At 45.6% G+C, this 23,100-nt stretch overlaps 1 protein-coding gene across 2 annotated transcripts in view; it reads right to left on the bottom strand.

Moving 5' to 3' along the window:
* The window catches only part of MFSD12 (major facilitator superfamily domain containing 12), a 388,387-nt gene that overhangs the window by 225,129 nt on the left and 140,158 nt on the right, over positions 1 to 23,100 (bottom strand). For both annotated transcript variants that reach the window (XM_082275559.1, XM_082275560.1), the window contains exon 4: positions 3,555 to 3,752. In XM_082275559.1, coding sequence (XP_082131685.1) covers positions 3,555 to 3,752 — 198 coding nt within the window. The remainder of the gene's footprint in view (positions 1 to 3,554; positions 3,753 to 23,100) is intronic.

Genomic DNA, 23,100 nt, shown 5'->3' with positions numbered 1-23,100 from the left:
GGTTCAGAGCCTTCAAGTCCAGAATTGGACGAACCTTGCCCTCCTTCCTGGGCACGGTGAACAGATTGGAATAAAACCCCCGAAATCTGTCCCGATGAGGCACCGGAACCACCACTCCCTGAGCCCTCAGGTCCCGCACCGCCAGGTGCTGGTCCCGTAAACGCTCCGGAGACAGCTGAAGATTTGAGGGAAAAAATCTGCTCTCCGGCCGAGAGAGAAACTCTATCTTGTAACCAGATCGAACGATCTCCTGAACCCATCTGTCCCGCACGCGGGCCAACCAGGGTTGAAGAAAACCGAGCAAGCGTCCCCCCACCCCCAAACTGGATGAGGGCGCCCCTTCAGGCCGCACTGTTATGGGCTGCGGATCCGGACTGACCGGACTTCTGTTTCCCAGACCAGGGCTTCTTTTGAGAGCCTTGACCTTTGAACGGTTTGCCCTTGTAGTGCGACCGAAAGGCACGAAAGGACCCCTGAGGGGGCCAAAAATTAGCATGCTTCTTCCCAGAAGCCCCCTTAGCCTTGGGGAAATGGGGCAAGAGAGTGCTCTTACCTCCGGTGATCCCCTTAATCAACACATCCAAGGACTCCCCAAAAAGGCGAGACCCATCATAAGGCAGATTGGCTAAGGTCTTACGTGAAGATTGGTCCACCGACCAACATTTCAACCAAACCAGGCGGCGAGACAACACCGCCACGCTGTGCACACGTGCAGCCAACGGGACTAAGTCCAAGTCCGCATCACACAGATACATGACACCCTGGTGGATTTGATCCACCATATCCAGGGTCGCCGGCGAGGCCGAATCGGCCACTAGGACGCGCCTAAGCATCTGCGTCCAACTTGCGACAGCCTGGGCCGCCATGAGAGAGGCAAACAGAGCTTTAAGCATAGAACCCGTAACAGAGTACGTATGACGGGCAAGAGACTCCAATCTCCTATCCGTGGCGTCACGGAACACTGGGGAATCCTCTGCAGGAATCGCAGTGGATTTGTTTAAAACCGCAATTGCGTGATCCACCGGGGGTGGCACACACCACCGTTCATCAGTGGAAGGCGAGAAAGGATAACGCAGCTTGAACCTACTTGGCACAGCAAAAGGTTTGCGTAGATTGCGCCATTGTTCCTTAACAGCGCGCTGAAAATCATCATTGCAGGGAAAAACCTGCGGTGTCCTGCGTTTTCTCTGCGTCCCATAAGCCGCCAAGGCAGCTGGGGGACACACTTCATCCTGCAAACGCAGCGTTTGTTTTATGGAAGCAATATAGTCATCCATGATTGCAAGCTCTTCAGGCGAGCCAGGGGGAGAATTATCAACCCCTTCAACTTCAGCCTCCACCTCGGACCCCACTAGATCCAGGGAGGAGCAGGACCCCGATAAGGAGACCCCCGCCATAACAGCCCCATCACCTTCAACCTCAGAATCAGAGGAAAGAGAAACTCTGGGTCTTAGTAGATTGAGCAGCCACCAGCATCTGCACCTGAGCAGCAAGGCCAGCCACAATAGTGGCTAAATCCCCCCCTGGGGGGGAAACAGCGGTCCCCTGGCTATCCACCAAAGCGGTAGGAAATTTGCCCTCCTGAGAATCCATTGCCCCAATATCAAATGCCGGATAATAAAGGGTTAACTGCCCCTTTAACAAGCGCGGCGAGCGCAGCCCACCGCACCACACACAAGCACAATGAGACCCCCACAGGGACAATAAAACTGACACAGGCAATGGATAAGAAGGATATAACCTGAGGAGACCCTCGCCGCTGCCTCGATCGGTGTACCCAGGAGAAGAGGAAGTGATGCGACCAGGGCGCTCTATGAAAGCCTATGGGAGGCTACAAGAAAATGGCCGCCATGCATGTAGAACATGCGCCGGAGCGAGTGTAGGCAAAATGGCGCCATTTGGCGCCGAAACCGCCGCTCCACAGTACAGTAATGCACACATTTTAGCCATATATAAAAAACATGGTAGATCGCCGCAGCGATCGCTGCATAGTGCCCAAACATGCCACAAAACATGCCCCACAGCACACAGCTTCTCACACTGACAAAGCTGACACACATAGTGTCACACAGCTCCCCCCCCCCCCCCCTTGCAGCCCACAGCATGCAGCCGAGTGATAGGGAGACAAACAGTGAGAGCAGAGGCAGGTTACACAGTCCCAGACTGACACCCCCCCCCCAGACAGACAGGTCCCCACATAGATACACTTACCTCACAATGGCGTGGGGGACCCGCACAGGCGAACAAGCCGCTGCACATGAGGCAGGGAGAGTCGCATACAAGACGCACAAAATGAGGGTTAAGAAACCGCACAGCGTCCAGTGAGGTAGCCACCTCACCAATCATCCCTGCACCGAACAGGGATGGGTCGTTCACTGTGCCAGGAGCATTACCTGGCTGAACGCTCGATGGCAGGCTGGGAAGCCACTGACCCACGACCTGCGACCAGGGGGATCAGCCCGAGACCCAGCCCGCATGATCCTCTTCATCAGAAGAACTAACTAATGCTGACAAAAAGAACAGTTAAGCAAAGGTAGAGAGAAAACTCAAACAAAAAATCAAAAAAGAAGAAAGAGTCTGAGGCACAAAGCCCCAGCACAGAGAGAGCCAGACACTCCTGACAAGCTAGACATTGAAACTGGGATATGGTTGCAGGAAGTAGGAGGGTATTGACTGAGGGGACCACCCCTTGAGGGTGGGATATGTTAAAAGCTTTAATGTTAACATATTCTGTTGCCTAGCTACTCCTTCGGAGCAAAGTCTAATACCCCATTGTGACGAATATGAAGAGGCGGCGACTGTCGGAGGACGCAAGAGAAATATTTTTTCTAAAAAAATCTTGCCAGGACCAAAAGATCCCAGCAAGGAACTTAGGTCCTTACTCCTGACTAGACAGAAAAAAACTGACATCCTGTAGCAGAGAGAGGGAGGATATACCCTCCGGGACTGCCCCTAGGGTGGAGCCAGAACGTTTTTCTTTCTGCCTAGTCCTACTCCTGCGGAGGCAGCATAACCCTATTGATGAGAATCAAAGAGGACTACGTCTGTCAATGAGCGACAGAGAAAATAAATTTACATTTTTGGTTGTAACATGACAAAATGCAGAAAATTTCAAGGGGTATGAATATTTTTTCAAGACACTGTATGTGTTAATATTTATACGGCGCTGATACAGTGACGTATATTATGGTGACTTCACGGATTGCCCCAATACTGTATGTTTATTTACATACCAGGCGGCTGAATTTACTACTGCTTTAAAGGCTCTTGCTACTGTATTGACCGAATAGAAGCTTGGAGTCTGCATTTTACATGTCGCTTCTGGGTATCCTGTGCCCTAACATGTCACCCCAAATTTATTGCACTTAACAGACTTAAAACTTTCTCAAGTGTTTGGCACCTTATTCCTTCCACCCCACCTTAAGAGTCAAAAATTCAGCCCTAGGAAATGTTTGCCTACCAAACTACCTGGGGGTCTTATTAAGCATCTCGGAGGTAAGAGGTTGCTACATATCCAATTTCATTGCCATTCAGAAAAAGATTTCATTATTTACCTGGTAGAAAGAAGGTTCCAGAAACCAGTGCTTCCATAACAGCACTGTTTCTGGAGATCTGGGAAGTGTAGCATGCTCTTGGGTAGCATCGTTATCTTCAGTTTCCACAAGGTGTTCATAACTTTTCTTTTCTTTAGTTCCAATGTGAAATAACACAGAGAAAATAAATCCAATGCTCACCATGATAAAAGCCAATGACTAGGAAAAAGACAAAAAAGGAAGCAGTTTAAAAGCACAAAGAGGACAACAGGAAGAAAAGCAGTTAAAGATTTCAAAGCTTCACTGACGGACTCTAAAGATGGTAAAATGCATGATTTTGGACGGAGTTGCTTTAATATTCAAAGAAGATGTACAAAAAAACGAATATCAAAAACAAAAAATAGTATGCTCCCCTTGTCCATCAGTACACAGTAACTCTGCAGCAAACCCTTTAATGTATGAGTGAAAAAGAGGCAAGTCCACCACTGCTGATCTTCTGACACTTTTATAGGCAAGCCCCGGGTTAAAAACAAGATAGGTTCTGTAGGTTTGTTCTTAAGTTGGATTTATATGCAAGACGGAATAGGTACATTTTTAAGTGTAGCTCCACTCAAAAAATGTTTTTTAAAGTTTTTTGGATAGCATAGGGATTGGTTAACACCCCTGTAAAATTTGTTTCATTGTATATTTCTCTGTTCAGAAGATTTCACCTCACTTTGTCCCTGTACAATTGGATTTTGAAAATTTTGGGTTTTTGTGGAAACAAGGATTGGTGATAAAGCTTCAGTGGAGACCCCTTTTTCCCATAACTTACAGGAAGATAATTTGCCTTCCTAGGGATAGATTTCCTCGCTTCCTGTTGTATCCTTCCTTTTGTAAGTCAGATGTTTGTAACCTGGGAACCGCCTGTATTTACCAACGGCCACCATCTTGAGCATTAAAGAAGAAAATGGTTGCCCACCACCATGGAATCCAATGACGAAAAGTTGCTTTATTCACATAAGTGGTACAAGGTACAGCAGGGTAGGACTTGGTAGTGAACAAGCACTTGTGAAACGCATTCACTATCCTATCCTGCTGTACCTTGTACCACTTATGTGAATAAAGGAACTTTTCGTCATTGGATTTCGTGGTGGTGTGCGACCATTTTCTTCCTTTATGCTTCTCCTGGTGGCGAGCCGAGGTTCAGCACCTACCTTGAGTCGTGGACTTTGACTAGCCTGAGGGGTGTTATCTCTTTATTGTTCACCATCTTAAACCACTGACTTGCAATAATTTCAAGTCAGGACCCAACAAAACCATTTGGATTTGGAAAGACAGAAGTCTCATCTACATACCTGCCGTCAATCAGTATTACATAGGTAATCTGGTTGAAAAAAAAAGTCCACCCAGTTCATGCCCATAAAAAAATAAAAAAAGAATACCAAAAATAGTATTGAACTAAAAGTTAGAAGGACACGAGAAGGCAGCACTCTGCATTTATAACAAAAAAACAACATGCATGTTGCAACTAAATAGCATGAACATACATATAAAAATGCAATTTATCTATCAACACATTGTGTCATTTAGGCAAAAGAATTGCATTGCATTATAATATACATTATATATGTAATATGCAGCATTACTCATTTCTCCTTCCATTATTGGAGATGAAGTATATTGTGTTGGTAAATTGGAGCATTACAATACAGATATATTTGACATATCCAATAAATTTAAATGAAAGCATGATTTTTAACAAAATACATTAGGCACATTGACTAATAAAATGATACCGGTTACCAAGAACTATTACGTTCAGCAAATGGCATTGTGATTTCATCACTTCCTCAGGTACATCACTCAAGACAACCCTGAAAAATCCTCATTACACTTTGCTTTTTATCTTCAAAATTTTGCGAAGATCCCTAAAAATTCATTCACAGTGAACAGTTCATACACAAATCTACACAAACGTTTTTGATATCTTGAAACTCATTGTTAGGGTAAATTAGCTTGAGGTCTTTCAAAGGTCGCTATGGGGCCCCCCATGCAGCCTCCCTGTCACATTTGGATAATTGGGGCATTTACTAGAACCTATCGGCTGTAATTTCCTCTTGCAGCAGCTGAAAGCCAGCTTCTCCCCCTCTCCCTCCTGCAATCAGTAGTTGCAGGAAATCCAGCCCATCTAGTAAATGCGGCTTCCTCCTGTTTAGGTTCCACTTCATGTTACCTCCAATTCCAGTCTCCCACCGGCTGCTGTGGGGTAAGAGATGAAAGAGCAGGGGAAGGGGCCAATAATATTAAGTTACCAAACCCTTACTTTTTTGAATGGGCAAAGTGAAGGATCACTACTGATGACTCCTGTGGCCAAAACTGAAGCATAGTAAACCGTTTACTATGCTTTAGTTTGCGAATGAACAGGGAGCTGCTCAGCACAAAGCACTAGGGCTGCAACTAACGATTATTTTAATAATCGTTTAGTTGCCGATTATTTTTTCGATTATTCGGATAAAATAATAAAAAAACTCAATATGCCTTTTTTTCATTTATTTAAAATAATAATGAGCAAACAGAGTGTAAGTGCCGGGTCACACTTGTGCGATGCGGGAAGGCTGCAAATTCGCAGCCTGTTCCCGCATCGCATATGCACAAGAGGCAGTTTACACTGCCATATGCGATACGCAGGGGGTGTCAATTAAATGTTAACGACACCCCCAGTTTGATCGCATATCGCAGAGCGATCTGACAGTTCGCACAGGATCGAATCGCACAAGTGTGAACCACTGTGCGATCCGATCCTGATGCGGCTGAAAAAAAGGGTCATGTGCGACTTGTGCGGGTGAAATGCGAACCAGCGCACCCGCAGTAGTGTGAACCAGCACTTCGTGCCGGTTCACACTTGTGCGGTTTGCGAGATCGCATGTAATTCGGAGCGCACTGCTCCTAAATTACATGTGATCTCATGTGCGGATGCGAGTTCAGCCATACGCTTTGCAAACTCGCACATGAGGCATTTTTTGAGCCGCCTCAGGATCGGATCGCGCCACACAGTGGTTCACAGTTGTACGATCCGATTCTGTGCAAACTGTCAGATCGCACTGCGATATGCGATCAAACTGGGGTTGTCCTTAACATTTAATTGACACCCCCTGCGTATCGCACATGGCAGTGTGAACTGCCTCTTGTGCGGATGCGATGCGGGAACAGGCTGCATATTCGCAGCCTTCCCGCATCGCACAAATGTGAACCGAGCCTTATACCAAAACTTTTTTTTTTCTTAATTAAGCTGCTATATACTGTAAATAATATAATAAATGCTTATCTAGATAAAAGAGTTAATATTCCTTATAAGGTGCAATATTATAATAGAAAAATAAGTGAATAAAAACATCCATGTCAGCCATAGATATGAAATAGGCAGCATAGAAAGAACACCTATATGTGCTATATGGACGTTTTTAATCACTTCTTTTTCTATTAGAATATTGCACTTTATAAGGAATAAATGGATTTTTGTAAAATCTTACCGTAAAATCCTTTTCTCTTAGCTCATTGACAGACGTAGTCCTCGGTGATACAGCACCTTCGGGTTATGTTGCCTCCACAGGAGCAGGACTAGACAGGAAATAAAAATGCTCTGGCCACACCCCAGGGGCAGTCCCCGAGGGTATATCCTCTCTCTCTCCGCCACAGCAAATCAGTTATGTCACAAAAGCAGTGCTTAGAGAATTTAACCCAACCCAACTCAAAAACAGAGGGGCGGGGACTACGTCTGTCAATGAGCTAAGAGAAAAGGATTTTACGGTAAGATTTTACAAAAATCCATTTTTCTCTATCGCTCATTGACAGACGTAGTCCTCGGTGATACAGCACCTTCGGGAAGTCCCAGAGCAGTATCACAAATGAGGGGTGGGAAAATGGAAATCAAATCCCAATCTAGAAGGCCCAACCGGTGCCAACTAGAAGTTTACAATGCTCATCCTTAATGATGAGACTCAACAAAAATAAATTTTTCAAACAGAAAAAAACCCTCGAGGTAGACCACCGGTCTCCTCAAATTGCGGCCTGCAAAACCTTGCGGCCAAATGAGGCATCCGCCGATGCCATCACATCAATTTTATAGAATTTTGTAAAAGTATGTACCGACGACCAGGTGGCCGCCTTACATACCTGGACCACTGACGCCTGATGGCGAAAGGCCCAGGAAGTACTGAGCGCTCGAGTGGAGTGCGCCCTAACAGGGAACGGAGGACTCTGACCCTTAATAGAATAAGCCTGTACCACCGTCTGTCTAATTCATTTGGCAATGGTCGTGGCAGATGCAGGCAACCCCTTTCTGGGGCCATCCGTGATCACAAAAAGTGAATCCGTCTTACGGAATGATTCCGTAGCTTTCAGGTATACCCTGATTGCCCGAACCACATCCAAGGAATGCAACGCATGTTCCCGATGATGATTGGGCTGAGGACACAAGGAAGGTAGTACAATATCTTCATTCAGATGAAAATCTGAAACCACCTTAGGAAGAAAGGATGGCTTAGGATGAAGTACTACCTTATCCCTATGAATCACTAGGTATGGGGACTGGCATGATAATGCAGCCAGTTCTGACACCCTGCGAGCAGAAGTGATAGCCACCAAGAAGGCCACCTTCTGGGATAAAGCAAGCAAGGGAATCTCCCTGATGTTTTCAAAGGGAGGTTTCTGTAGAACCGACAAAACTAAATTAAGATCCCAGGGCGGTAAGGGCGCGCGGACTGGTGGAGCCAGGTGCCGCACCCCCTGGATGAAATTCCGCACCAAGGACTTGGTAGCTAAAGGTTTCTGAAAGAAGATTGCTAATGCTGAAACTTGACCCTTGATGGTGCTCAAGGCTAGTTTCTGCTCAACCCCTTTTTGCAAAAAAGCCAATATTCGAGTCACCGAATAGGTACGTGGAGGAGATCCTAAAGATTCGCACCACGCAATACAAGTCTTCCGTGTGTGATAATAGACCTTGCTGGAAGTCGCTTTCCTTGCTTTAATAAGGGTAGGAATGACTGAAGCTGACAACCCTCTGTCCTTCAGTACTTGGGTCTCAATGGCCAGGCCTTTAAAACCAGCGACTGTAAAGCACAATGGTAAATTGGTCCTTGAGACCACAGACATTCCCTGAGACGAAGTTCCCACGGAACGTCTGCGACTAGCATGTCCAAGTCGGCCAGGCCGGCTTGACGAGGCCAGCCTAGAATTTCTAGGACCACTGGCGCTGACTGGATCTGAACCAGGCGTCCCTAGAGCTATCTGGCCCCGACCATCCGAGAAAGTCTGGTCGTTTTCTGTTCCCACACATTTATCAGATACCTGATTCCTATCAGGAAGGGTGATCTTTTCTGGTTGAACCTCAGGGACCGAAGTCAACCGGCTAGAGGCTTCTTGGTCTGTCTGGTCAACCAGATCCGATTCCTGTGGAGAATAGAGACTAATCTTAGGAAAAGGTAAAGGAAAAGATCTATTCAGGGAACGGTGACTACCGCTCCCTGTAGTACTTAAATGTTGGAAGGGAAGAATCGCACCGGTAGTGGTAGTCGATGCTCGATCTAATATCCTGAATACCGGTGAAAACGTCCCCCCACCCTCAACCCGGGTGGGGGCGCACCTTCAGGCTGTGTAATCCTTTGCTTCGGGTTTGGCTGAGTCGGTCCTCTGTTTGTCCGACCAGCCTTTCTTGAACCCTCCTGGAGGAGTCTTGCCTTTCCCGCTTGTTCCAGCCGGGCGTACGTACCGCTTGTTGCGAGGTCCCTTAGCTTTAGCAGCCTGTGGCAAAGTGCTCTTGCCCCCAGTGGCATCCTTAATAATTTCATCTAGGGTGGCCCCAAATAGACGATTCCCCTGAAAGGGGAGATTCGTCAAGGTCTTTTTGGAACCTAGGTCAGCTGACCAGCATTTTAACCACAGCACACGTCTGAGGATTACCGCTGACATAGATGCATGCCCTAATAGGGGAGTAGTGTCCAAGGCTGCGTCACAGATAAACTGTAGCCCTTGTATAATCTGTTCCATCAAATCAGATGTTTCCTGGGGAATATCTTTTCCCCTAAGGTCTTGGCGTACCAATCTCGCCCATTCTGTAAGTGTCTGGGAAACTAGACCAATAACAATTACTGGTCTAAATGCTGACCCTATCAGAGAGAAGATAGTGCGGGACTCTGCTTCCATCTTCCGATCCACCGGATCCTTAAAGGACGAAGTGTCCTCCACTGGGATAACCGTGGCTTTATTCAGCCTGGAAATAGGTGGATCCACTACTGGTGGTACCGTCCATTTCTTAATGAAGGATTCCTCAAATGGATAGCGTCTAGCAATACGCTTGGAAATCGTAAAGGTACGCTTAGAATGCTCCCATTCTCCTTTAATTTTATTACCAAAACACTTGGGTACAGGAAAAACCTTCACCGTTTTGATGGGCTTGTTAGTACCAAAGGGAATCTCTGTTTCAGTTGCATCTGCCGGTAAAACCTCAAGTCTTAAGGTTTCCCGCACTGCCACAACTAGTGCGTCCACCAATGCTTCTTCCTGAATTCTAGCGGGAGAAGGAACGTCCTCCTCACTGTCTGAGGGAGCTTTACCTGAGGTAACAGCCCTTGCAGAAGGACCTGCAGCTGCAGTGACCATCTCTGAATCTGAGTCAGAGGTGTCAGATAATATAGGGGTAGGCGGGGGTCGCTTCCTTGACCCCCGTCCCTGACAGGCTGCCTCCACCCGAGCCACCAAAGACTCCAAAACTGCTGTAAATGCATCCATACTCTGTGCACCGGCGGGTCCGGTGGCCCCCTCGAGCGAAACAGGTGGGGGAATTTGTGTGGCAGGGTCCATGATTATTCCAGTAACTTCCCGGATAATACAATTCAATTAAATAAAAAAAAACTTTTTTTTTTTTTTTCAGACCCCCAGCGCCACAAAAGCCCCTTAGTGTTACCTGCTAGGGATCCCTATCGATCGAGAGAGAGAGAGAGATAGACCCCCAGGCTCACCACTTGATGCTCAGAGTTTAACTGCAACAGGTTACAGCGCTGTCTTCACAAACAGGAAGTCTTTTGGCTGGCTGCCCAGGAAGAAAGGAGGCGGCTCCGCCCCTCTGCACGCCTTCCGGCGCCTCCCCTAGCTCCACGAGGTGTTTGGATCACCTCAAACATGGCCGCCCCCATGCTGGAGACACGAGGCTACGCCAAAATGGCGGCTCGTGCGATCTAGCAAAAAAAATGGCGGCGGCCTGTACCGAATAGCGGTGTGCTGCAGAGCACACAACACCTTCTCTGCATGGGGATTTGGCGTGGTTGGCGGTACCGGCCCTGGCGGACCGCATGGCCGTTCGGAAGGCCTGCTATAGCTGGAGTTTTGACTAGGAAGGCAGTCTACATGTCCGTGGCTTCTGACTGGTAGGTACTTTATTATTATCATAGTAAGATTCCCAGACTGCCACTGATTACAATCTCTTTAACATGTATACAATTAGATTGTTAGCTCCCAAACCAAGCCTCCTGGCTTTTTGCACATAAAATCACACTCAAAGTAGGGGGATCTGTGCCATGTTATAGGATAGAGGGGGACTCCATCTTACCATACAGAAAGGGGCCCGCGTTCACCACAAGACCCGTCAGGGGAAAAGGGGGAACATACTACTCACCATACCGGAACCAGACGGGCACCAACTCCTGACAGTACCCCTCTCCCCCGGGGCGGGAGGGCTGTCGACCAATACGGACGCCGTGACTCATGGTCCTTGGCGTTTCAGCGAGACGTTTAACTCGCAGGGTCAGTCCCTCCAGTGGGACTATGTCGCGGCCGACCCAGCGCGGAGCTATGGCCTGCACGCGCTCGTAGGCTGAACTGGGGTGTCCACCGGATCTCAACATCCAGCCCGTCGCCCAGTTCAGCTTTCTTGCTTGAAGATCTCACAGGAACACTGGAGAAAAAAGCTGTCTAAAAAATCTTTTTAAGAAAAAAATCTTGCCAGGACCGAAGACCCCAGCAAGGTATCTAGGTCCTTACTCCTGACTAGACAGAAAAAAACTGATTTGCTGTGGCGGAGAGAGAGAGGATATACCCTCGGGGACTGCCCCTGGTGTGTGGCCAGAGCATTTTTATTTCCTGTCTAGTCCTGCTCCTGTGGAGGCAACATAACCCGAAGGTGCTGTATCACCGAGGACTACGTCTGTCAATGAGCGATAGAGAAATTAACTTTTATCTGGAGAAGCTTTTATTATATTTTTTGGCGGGACAGTGCATGGACAGTCACAGGACACTGTAGCTCTAATCTCGGCACTCACTTTCTGCTGCTTCTGTCCTCTTTTCTGCCTTGATATGACTCACTCCCTCACTGACATCAGCAAGAGGGCGGAGAGGAAAGGCAGAGAGGAAAGGAGGGGGGGAGGAGGGAGGAGGGGGGAAGTCACGGAAGTGCAATGCTGTGAGAGAGAGAGAGAGAGACCGTGAATGCAGCCGTCGGCTTCACAGAGCAGACAACTTGCTGATAGGCGGGGAAGCTTCACAAAGCAGCACAACTAATCGACGGAGCAACTAATCGATAATGACAATCGTTGATTGTCATTATCGATTATCGATTTAGTCGATTAGTTGTTTCAGCCCTACAAAGCACTCACCATTCTTGACTTTCCAGTGGAGCCAAGGCTGCAAAGAAAGGGACTGGGGAAATCTGTCCTCAATTCTTTTCTCAGTCTCAAAAACCCCTGATATTTTACCAAATATTTTACCCTGCCAATGGGGCACAGCAAGGAAAAAAAAAAAAAAAAGTTGGCAGTAAAACCGCTATCGTTTCTAAATATCGCTATAGTTTCTAAATAATCCCAATTTTAGAATAATCACTGTCTATAGCCGTGATGGTGAACCTTGGCACCCCAGATGTTTTGGAACTATATTTCCCATGATGCTCATGCACTCTGCAGTGTATTTGAGCATCATGGGAAATGTAGTTCCGAAACATCTGGGGTGCCAAGGTTCACCATCACTGGTCTATAGTCTACACTGCAAATTAAGATCTGCCAAGCAAGGGGTTAAACCCAGCTAATGCACAGGACCATGCAGCTCCATCTGCCAGCTGCACACTGGAAACTGAAGACAAGGAGAAAACAGTGCAGGCAGGCTCCTTGTGCAATACAGTGTTATTGAGTAGTTAGGAGATTAAAGTAATTTTTTTTTTTTTTTCTTTCCTTAAAAAAAAAAAAAAAATAGACTTTACAAACGTGTTCTATTTTCCTGCTCTGTTGCAGTGGATTTGCACAAAGCAGCCTGGATCCTCTGATTCTGGCCCCTTCCTCCTGTTGAGTGCCCCCACAGCAACCAGCTTGCTATGGGGGCACCCGAGCCAAGTCACAGCTCCCTGTGTCCATTCAGACACGGAGCCCCGACCCATCCCTCCCTTGATTGGCTAGCTGACTTTCATTGACAGCAGAAGCATCCAATAGTGCAGCTGCTGTGTCTCAGCCAATCAGGAGGGAGAATCTCGGGCGGCTGAGAAAAGTGCACATCACTGGACAGAGGGACCTCATAAGGTTTGCAAGGCGGCTGCTTGGTAGTCTGTCCAACCCCTTTTAAACAAGTTGGTGGGCGCGGCCAGCCTGGGTATGTGAGTGGAACAATCTTACAGAGCTTCCAATTAATATCCTGCTACCGATCCTGACAGCGGCTGTTGATCCTGGCGATCTAGGTACCATCTTTAGCACAGCAAAAGGACTCCATCGACACCACTCCCGACCGGATCTGAGCTATGATGACCCGAGGCAAGTGAATAGGACAAATATATAGTTACATAGTTAGTGAGGTTGAAAAAAAAGACATCAGTCCATCCAGTTCAACCTATGATGTGTGTGTTCGCTTTTAACCGTACATTGTGTACCCCTGTTATGTTTTGGTCTCCAAGGTGCCCATCTAATAGTTTTTTGAAACTATCAATGCTCCCAGCTGATACGACTGCTTGTGGAAGAGAATTCCACATCCTTACCACTCTTACAGTGAAGAACCCCTTACGCATTTTAAGGTTAAACCGCCTTTCCTCTAGTTTTAGTGAGTGGCCACGTGTCTTATTGTATCTCCTCTCTCTGAATAGTTTGTTCCTTATGCTAGGGTCGCTAGTACAGTATTTGTACATTGATATCATATCCCCCCTCAATCGTCTCTTCTCCAGAGAGAATAAGTTCAGTGCTTGTAGTCTTTCCTCATAGCGGATGTCCTCCATTCCCCTAATTATTTTTGTTGCCCTTCTCTGGACTTTCTCCAGTTGCAGCACATCCTTCCTGAGGACCGGTGCCCAGAACTGGACAGCATACTCCAGATGTGGCCGGACCAGAGTCTTGTAGAGTGGGAGAATAATCTCTATTTCTGGAGTGAATCCCCTTTTTTATACATCCCAGTATTCTGTTGGCTTTGCTTGCAGCGGCTTGGCATTGCATGCCACTGCCAAGCCTGTTGTCTACCAGTACCCCCAGGTCCCTTTCCATCCTAGACTCACCCAGAGGTCCCCCCCCCCCTAGTGAGTAGCTTGCTTTCTGGTTTCTGGCCCCCAAGTGCATTACTTTACATTTTTCAACATTAAACCTCATCTGCCATGTAGTTGCCCACCCCGTTATTTTGTTCAGGTCTGCTTGTAAGGTTTCCACATCCTGCATAGAAGATATTGGCATGCTTAGTTTAGTATCATCCGCAAATACTGAGATTGTACTAGATATCCACTCCTCTAGATCATTTATGAATAAATTAAACAGGATTGGTCCCAGGACAGAACCCTGGGGGACCCCACTTTTCCCACCCGCCCAATCCGAGTACTCCCCATTAATCACCACCCTCTGGACTCTCCCCTGGAGCCAGTTCTATATCCAGGTACTCACCCTATGGTCCATACCTACCTTCCTTAGTTTGTACAGTAAGCGTTTGTGGGGAACGGTGTCAAAGGCCTTTGCAAAGTCCAGATACACCACATCCACCGGCTTACCTTTATCTAGGTGGCAGCTCACTTCATCGTAGAAGGTTAATAGATTGGTTTGGCAAGAATGATTTTTCATGAATCCATGCTGATTACTAATAATAATACCATTTTCATTACTAAAGTCTTGTATGTGGTCCCTTAACATCCCCTCCAAAATCTTGCAGACTACAGATGTTAGGCTGACCGGCCTATAGTTACCCGGGATATATCTCAGCCCCTTTTTAAATATTGGTACAACGTTGGCTTTTTTCCAATCAGCTGGCACCATACCCGTCTGTAAACTATCCTTAAAGATCAAGAATAATGGTCTGGCAATCACCTGGCTGAGCTCTTTCAGAACCCTCGGGTGCAAGCCATCCGGTCCCGGGGATTTATTTATGTTAAGTTTCTCTAGTTTAGTTTTAAGTCTATCTTCTGTTAGCCATGGCGGTATTTCCTGAGGTGTGTTGTTTAGTTCGGCCTTACAAGCTAGGTTTGTGTAGCCCCCCGATTCTTTTGTGAAGACTGAAGAGAAGAAATGATTTAACACTTCCGCCTTTTCTCTGTCCTCAGTGGCCATATTTCCTTTATCATCTTTTATGGGGCCAATGTGTTCTGGCCTCGCTTTCTTACTGTTTATATACTTAAAGAACTTCTTGGGGTTCTTTTTACTCTCCTCCGCTATATGTCTCGTGTTCTATTTTAGCCGCCCTGATTTCATCTTTACATTTCTTATTACACCCTTTGTAATGCTTAAATGCTGCCAATGACCCCTCAGTCTTGTATTTTTTGAAGGCCTTTTCTTTAGCTCTAATATACATTTTTATGTTGGAGTTTAGCCACCCAGGGTTTAATTTTGCTCTTTTAAATTTATTTCCCTTTGGAATGCACTGGTCAATCCCTTTGTTAAGTATGCTCTTGAAGCACTCCCATTTTTCCTCCGTGTTCTTTGTTCCCAGGGTTCTGTCCCAATTGATATTTTCTAGCAGTGAGCGCAGATTATATTATATATATATATATATATATATATATATATATATATATATATATATATATATATATATATAAATATTGTGCTTAAAGTGCTAGTGCTTAACTAAATATGCGTAATACCTATATCAAAATTACCAATCAATATGCATAAATAACAAACGTGAATAAAAAACGTGAATAAAAATAAATCAATAAATGTCAACTGTGGTCTTGTGCTCAAAAAAACTATAAACAGTGACAGTCTTTGTGCATAAACATAAGTCCAAAGTGCTGCGTGCTAATATAAAAAGTGCTGGTGCTCTCTGTACACGAGTAGGTGCTCCCCTCTTGGTCCCCTACTCACCAGAAGCCAAATAATAAAGAGCTTTCAGAATTTCCTTTGAAGATGGATGCCTTATTGGACCAACCATTCAGCTTATGAACTTATGTACAGACGACCAAGCGGCCGCCTTGCAAACCTGCATTACTGACGCCTGATGGCGGAAAACCCAAGAGGCACTCAACGCCCGCGTAGAGTGAGCAGTGACAGGGAAAGGAGGAACCTTGCCCTTAAGAGAATACGCCTTCACCACAGTGTCGGATCCATAGAGAGATGGTCACCGCAGACGCGCCCTGACCCTTACGGGGTCCATCAGTATTCACAAAGAGTCCGACTTACGAAAGGACTCAGTCTCCAGATACAACTGTACCGCCCAAACCACATCCAAGCAACGCAAGGCATTTTCCTTAGGATGTGAAGGTTTTGGACAGTGACGGAAGCACTATGTCTTCGTTCAGATGGAAGTCTGAAACCACCTTAGGAAGAAACTACGGATTAGGCCGGAACACTACCTTATCCCTCTGTATTACCAGATGAGGAGAGCGGCAAGATAGCGCCGCTAGTTTAGAAACCCTTCGCGATAGCCACCAAAAAAAGGCAACTTTCTGCGACAAGGCGAGCAAGGAAATATAGGTCTTATGTTCTCAAAAGGAGATTTCTGAAGAACCGATAGTACCAAATTAAAGGTCCCAATGAGGCAACGGAGACTTCCTGGGGGGGGGGGGGGGGGGAGCGAAAATGGCGAAACCCCTGAAGAAATGTATGAATCAAAGAGTGCGTAGCCAAAGGGTGTTGGAAGTACACATCCAAGGCCCAGATCTGACACTTAAGAGTGCCCAACGCCAAACGTTGGTCAACCCCTTTTTGTAGAAAAGGTCAGGATCCTGCTGATAGCAAAGGATCTAGGATGCAGCTTCAGCGATTCGCACCAAGCAATGTACACTTTCCACATACAATGATAAATCTTCCGAGAAGTGGACTTCCTAGCCTTGAGTAAGGTAAGGAACAGAATCGGACAGACCCCTGACCTTGCTCTCAACAGCCAAGCCGTTAAAGTCAGCAACTGTAAAGCAGGATGGAAGATCGGACCATGAGACAGAAGATCTTCCAGCACAGGAAGTGTCCACGGACCTGCGACCTTCAGCCAAATCACGTTGGCGTACCAGGATTTCCAGGGCCAATCTGGAGTCACCAGAATTCCCAGAATCCCCTTCAACGCGATCCTGCGTAGCAGGAGAGATAAAAGATTCAGCGGAGGAAACCCATAAATTAGCCCGCACTGGCTCCAGGGGGGCCACCAGAATGTCTACTGCATCGGCAAGAGGATCTCTGGACCGTGCCACAAACTTTGAAACTTTCCTGTATGGGTGGGTGATGTGAAGGCGCCTTGTTCTTAGGGGATTTTTTTGGATTGTTTTGGATGGTAGAACCTGCTGCCCTTTTAATTGCAAGATGCAATACAAGCTAGATAAAAATGGTAAAAAGGCGCTGGTATCCCTGAATATAAAATAGATATCAATGGTGCACCAATTTTCAGAAAATAATATAAATGTGTAAAATACAAATATCTGTGACCAATTAATGGTTATAAAATTAAAAAATTAATATAAAGGTGCAATGCCTGCTGTTTGTCTGTGACAAGGAATAAATTAAGGTAAATAGTAACTTATTCTTAAATGGTAAAAAATATGTACGTTAAAATTTTAAATTTTAAAATTTCGGACCATCGTAGTCATCCAGAGGCAGAGATGTGTATAATTTCAAGATAAATCCAGTTGAAATCCGGTTGGTAGTGGGAGCAGGGGAGAGACGCTTGTCACCTCTAGGGTAGCGCAGGCTCACACCGGTATCCAACAGTGGTGAATAATGTTATTAAACAGCTTGCAGAATATATCACATAAACCAATGTTAGCCAAATTGCTTTCGGCTGCATCAAGGCTTCAACCAATTACTGTATGTACCGGGTGCTCATAGCCTTTTCTCAATCCCCATTAAGATCTAAATGCTCACCGTGCATCCTATCATGGATGGCTGACTCCGGTTAGTAGGCACATCATTCTGTCTCCTGGTGCAGTGGCCCCTGGTTTGGATCAGCTCCTCCAGGACGCCTCAGTACAACGGCGTCTACCGCACATGCGGTTCGTGTGCCCAAACGGCTGGATCAGCTGTTAGCCGATTCTTCCGGTGGGTGTGTGGCCGGCGTGTGACGTCAACGCGCATTTAGATCTTAATAGGTCACTATTTCTGCCATTGATCTTACCATATAAAAGGACTGGCCAATTATCCATCCTCAATTGAGGACAGACTATTTCCATCTTCCCTATATCTCCCTCTTATGCAAGTACTCCATCAATTGTGAATTAAAATTTAGTGTGGACCTATATTCTGGCAGTCCACTAATAACATGAAGACGCCCTGATTACTTCATAGCCCCGATACCAGCATTCATTTGCACAAGCTGAGCGGTCAATTGACCAGGTTTGAAAATAGATCGGAGCCTATGTCAGATGCAGACACTCTCCCAGATTTATAAGTGTATGACTTGTCATATAAGGTTGCAGGACTGTTACTTCACTCAGTCTGAATTATTTGCATATAGTGTTGCATTGGGTACTCACCATCCTGATATATTGGCATGCCGATACACGAGCAGAGGCCATGGCAGCATTAACAAGCTCTTTTTGAGCTATATGCTGGGGGCTGTATAAGTGTATCTTTATTTCCGGTGTGTGTGAGTCATTGTATTGTTTTTATGTTACACATGTTGAATATCACCGCAACTGATTCTATGCTATGTACCAATTTTCCCCTCTACTAAGGGGCTATTTTAACCTTGATTTGCCTTATTTTTCAATAAAGATTCTGCATTTTTTGAATTAAGCGGGCGTGAGCATCCCTTATTGCAGCCATTCCTTAGGATCTGTCTTGTAGTTCCTAACATACACCTACTCAGTACATGAATTTGGGTTGCGGTGGCTCCCTGCTTTGATGGTTGATCAATAGGGATTTCCCATTGGATCCCTGGATGGTTGGTGACCAGTTGCACACATCAATTGGCCACACTGGTCTCTAGTACAGGGCGCCTTTTCTGCAGTTTTTACCAATCTAGGATTTAAAGCAGCAGCTACGTCCTTTAGAGGACGAAAGAAAAGCCCTTACCCCACTGTTCACTGTTGAAAGGGCGGATCGTGCATCTGCTAGGGCTCTCCCAGGCAACGCACCTAGACCAGTCCTAGTGCGGATACTACACTACCGCGACAGAAAAAAAATCTTGAGGCTAGCAAGGGAAATTTCACCACACGCTACAATGGCACCAGAGCAATTTTATCCCGATTTCTCGGCTGGGGTGTAGAAGAAGCAGGCCAAATTCCAGGATGTCAAGCAACATCTCCAACGCCCCAATTTGCCATATGCAATGCTATAACCTGCAGGGCTGTGGATTACAGCCAGAGGTCAGGTGCACTTCAACTCAGCCGGGGAAGCTGCAATGAGCCCTCTTAGTACCTGGCACCTGAGACCATGCTGAAACCGGAGACCGTTTCCTTGTTCCTTTCTTTACAAACGGGCGTATACCTTTGATTCCGTGGATCCGAAGGGTGCTGCACTTTTTAACTGGAGTCACTAAATTGTCAGTTTACCCATAATATCAAATGGAGGCAGCACCTCGAAATCGAAAAGGGAAAAATCAGCGCTCAATTTGTGAGAATGGTGGACCACAGAGATACCAAAAAGACGTGGAGATGAAGTGGAGATAAGACCAAAGTGTGTAGGGTCAATAAAATATTAGGAATCAGGAAATATCCAGAGATAATGATCATAACAATAAAAATAATGTGGATATAAAAATATTCATATATCAATCTATGAAATAAAATAAACGTACATGACAATGCAAATAGTGCAAATAGCAAAATAAGTGCTGAAGTATAGATAAATCAATAACGTCATCAATCAATAGATAGAATGATGAAAGTGCTAGTGCTGAAGATGCAGAGAAATAAATAGCAGCTGTAAAAAGCAGATCATTTATGGTTAGCACATCACAGCATTAAGAGATGAAACAAAAATCCATGTGCGAATAAGCACTATACATAATCGTGATGAAAGTGCAGATATTGCAACAAATAACAATTGTAAGCAGCAAGAAGTGCTGTGAAGTGCCTACAATTAATACAGGAACCAAAAGTCCAAATACAAATGAGCAATGTGCACAAATGAAGTGCTAATTCATAAGTGGTGATTCTAATAAAAGTTTATTGGTAACCCAGTGCTTTGCTAGAAAAATCGCATCCGGTGACAACAGTGTGCCATTATTTGTGAGCTTTTTATCCCAAATGAAGTGCAATGGCCGCTCACCTCCATTAACACTCAAATGAGCGTTTTGGTGTAGTAAATCACCATAAGGGACATCAAGATGTTCTCCAACGATGTAGGGGCTTATAGACGTGGAGGGCTCCTCAAATGGAGAATACCAGTGGATGCTCCCTTTCCTTCTATAGGGTGGTTATGGATCAGCGTTCTGGCAGATTCCTACGACACTCGCTGTATTGCACATGCAACAGGTGCTGGCCCTGTTCGTCACAGAAGATCTGATGTGAAGAAGGATCTGGATGGTCGCACTGCCAAAAAAAATCACCTCTTTTAACCACCTCAATACTGGGCACTTTCACCCCCTTTCTTCCCAGATGAATTTTTAGCTTTCGGTGCTCACACTTTGAATGACAATTACTCAGTCATGCTACACTGTACCCAAATGACATTTTTATCATTTATTTTTTCTACACAAATAAGAGCTTTCATTTGGTATTTATTCACTACTGGGCTTTTTATTTTTTGCGATATAAGCGAAAAAATTACTCAAATTTTGAAAAAAAAAAAAAAAAATTCTACATTTTGTTTTAAACGAAATCTAATAAAATTCATCATAATTTTAGGCCAGGATGTATTCTACTACATGTCTTTGGTAAAAAAAAATCCTGATAAGTGTATGATAATAGGGTTTGCGTGAAAGTTTTAGAGTCTACACGCTAGGCTACGCATCATTGAAAATTGATCAATTCTGGTGTACTGACTACATATCTCATTTCTTGTGGCCCTAAAATGTCAGGACAGAACAAATACCCCCCAAATAACCCCTTTTTGTAAAGATGACAGTCCAAGGTATTTAGCAAAAGGCATAGTGAGTTTTTTGAAGTTACAATATTTTTTGCCTACAATAGTTGAATGAAGTTGTAATGAAGATATACCCCCCCCCCCCCCCCCACACACAAAATTGTCATGTTAAAGTTATTTCTTACACATGGCATAGATAAATTTGCAATTACACCCCAAAATATATTCTGCTACTCCACCAGAGTATGGCAATACCACATGTGTGAGACTTTTCCACAGCCTGGCCACATACAGAGGACCAACATCCAAGTAGCACCGTCAGGCGTTCTAGGAGCATAAATTACACATTTCATTTTTTTTAGCAATGTGGACAGATGTGCGCTGATTCCTGGGACAGATGTGTGACAGATGTTTATCACTGGGATGTGGCAGATGTTCACTTTGACAGATGTGGTATATGTGCGCCAGATAACTACAAATGTGATAGATGATCACTGACAGATATGGCCGATGATGTGTGCCAGATGATCACAGACATTTTGCAAATGTGTGCCAGATGTGCAACAAATTATCACCGACAGATGTGCGCCAGATGTGGCAGATGTGTGCCAAATTATCACGGACATGTGGCAGTTGATGTGCGACAGATGTGGCAGATAATCTGCACCAGATGTGGGCCAGATGATCACGGACATGTGGCAGTTGATGTGCGCCAGATGTGGCAGATAATCCTCGCCAGATGATCACGAACAGATGGGGCAGATGTGCGCCAGATGATCACGGACAGATGGGGCAGATGAACACGGACAGATGTGCGCCAGATGAACACGGACAGATGTGCGCCAGATGAACACGGACAGATGTGCGCCAGATGAACACGGACAGATGTGCGCCAGATGAACACGGACAGATGATCATGGACAGATGGGGCAGATGTTCACTGAGATTTTATTGGGACAGATGTGTAATAATTGTGTTTTATTGTGTGAGCACTGTGTTTGGGGAAACTTTTGGGGACACTAGCACTGGGGAAACTTTTGGGGACACTAGCACAGGGTGATCAGTGAGTAAAGAGCAGTAAAACAGCTCTATACTCACTGATCGCCACCTGCCAGCACCGATCCGCTCTCCTTCTCCTCACTGTTTGAGATGAAGCAGAGCCGATCACCGTGACAATGTCTCCATTTACATCACATGACAGCTGTGATTGGACACGGCCGTAATGTGATCAAGAGGGCCAATCACAGAGCCCTCCTGTCGAGTGGTATTGCTCGGTGTCCAGGGGACACAGGCACACAGGGATCTTGCAGCTGCGCGTGCACGCAGACTCTCGATCTCCCTCCTTCTGCAGGACGTTGATGAACATCCACTCAGAAGGAGGAAGCTCCCACTCGGCCGTATATGTACATTGGCCGGGTGGGAGGTTGTTAAAGCATGAATAACAAGGATAATCCACAAAATGAATGAGGGAAGTACAGAATACAGCTAATGCTTTTCACACCAATCTTGGTGCCTAATCATAGCTCACCTCGCAAGGGATCGTGAAAAGCTCACTGCGAGAGGCTTCGCCAAATGCGGACGCACAGGACAGGTGTTATCTGCTGGAAAAATTTGCCTGAAAGGCACCACTACAAGTTATGGTTTTGTTTAATTGATACCCATAGCTGGGAAGAATGGTCTCTTTACAGTCTCGGCCGGGTTTTTCCTGAGTTATACTTTGGTATTTTTCATGAGACTGTTTTCTGCACTTCTAGAGCTAGCTTGTTCATCTACAATACTTACTAGACCTAAGCAGGTACTTTAGTAGTATGAAATGCAGATGCATCTCACTTGCCATATTGCATAGGATCTTATTAGTCACATGACGGACATACCTCTGGTTACTTAAAACGTTAGGGGACTACACAATCCTTTAAAGAGGGTGATGGCGAGTATGGTCCTCCGTAAATAACATGCAATAAATAGGCCTTCAAGAGACCCATCTCACACCAGAGACTCTTAGCTGTGTAAAGTACTCCTGGGCAAAAAAAGATACAACATACTTCATACTCCAGAGGGGTGTGTCCTTGTACACAAATCTCTGGATTTTCATGAACTAGTTGCAATATCTGATTCGGAGGGGCGATATGTATTTTTATATTGTCAATTGTGCTCTTTAATATGCATCATAGCTGTGGTATACATACCTCCACCCTTTT

This window comes from Pelophylax lessonae, assembly GCF_965119305.1.
Source record: "Pelophylax lessonae genome assembly, chromosome: 1".
NCBI classification, from domain to species: Eukaryota; Metazoa; Chordata; class Amphibia; order Anura; family Ranidae; genus Pelophylax; species Pelophylax lessonae.
This window is presented reverse-complemented; position numbering and strand designations above follow the sequence as displayed.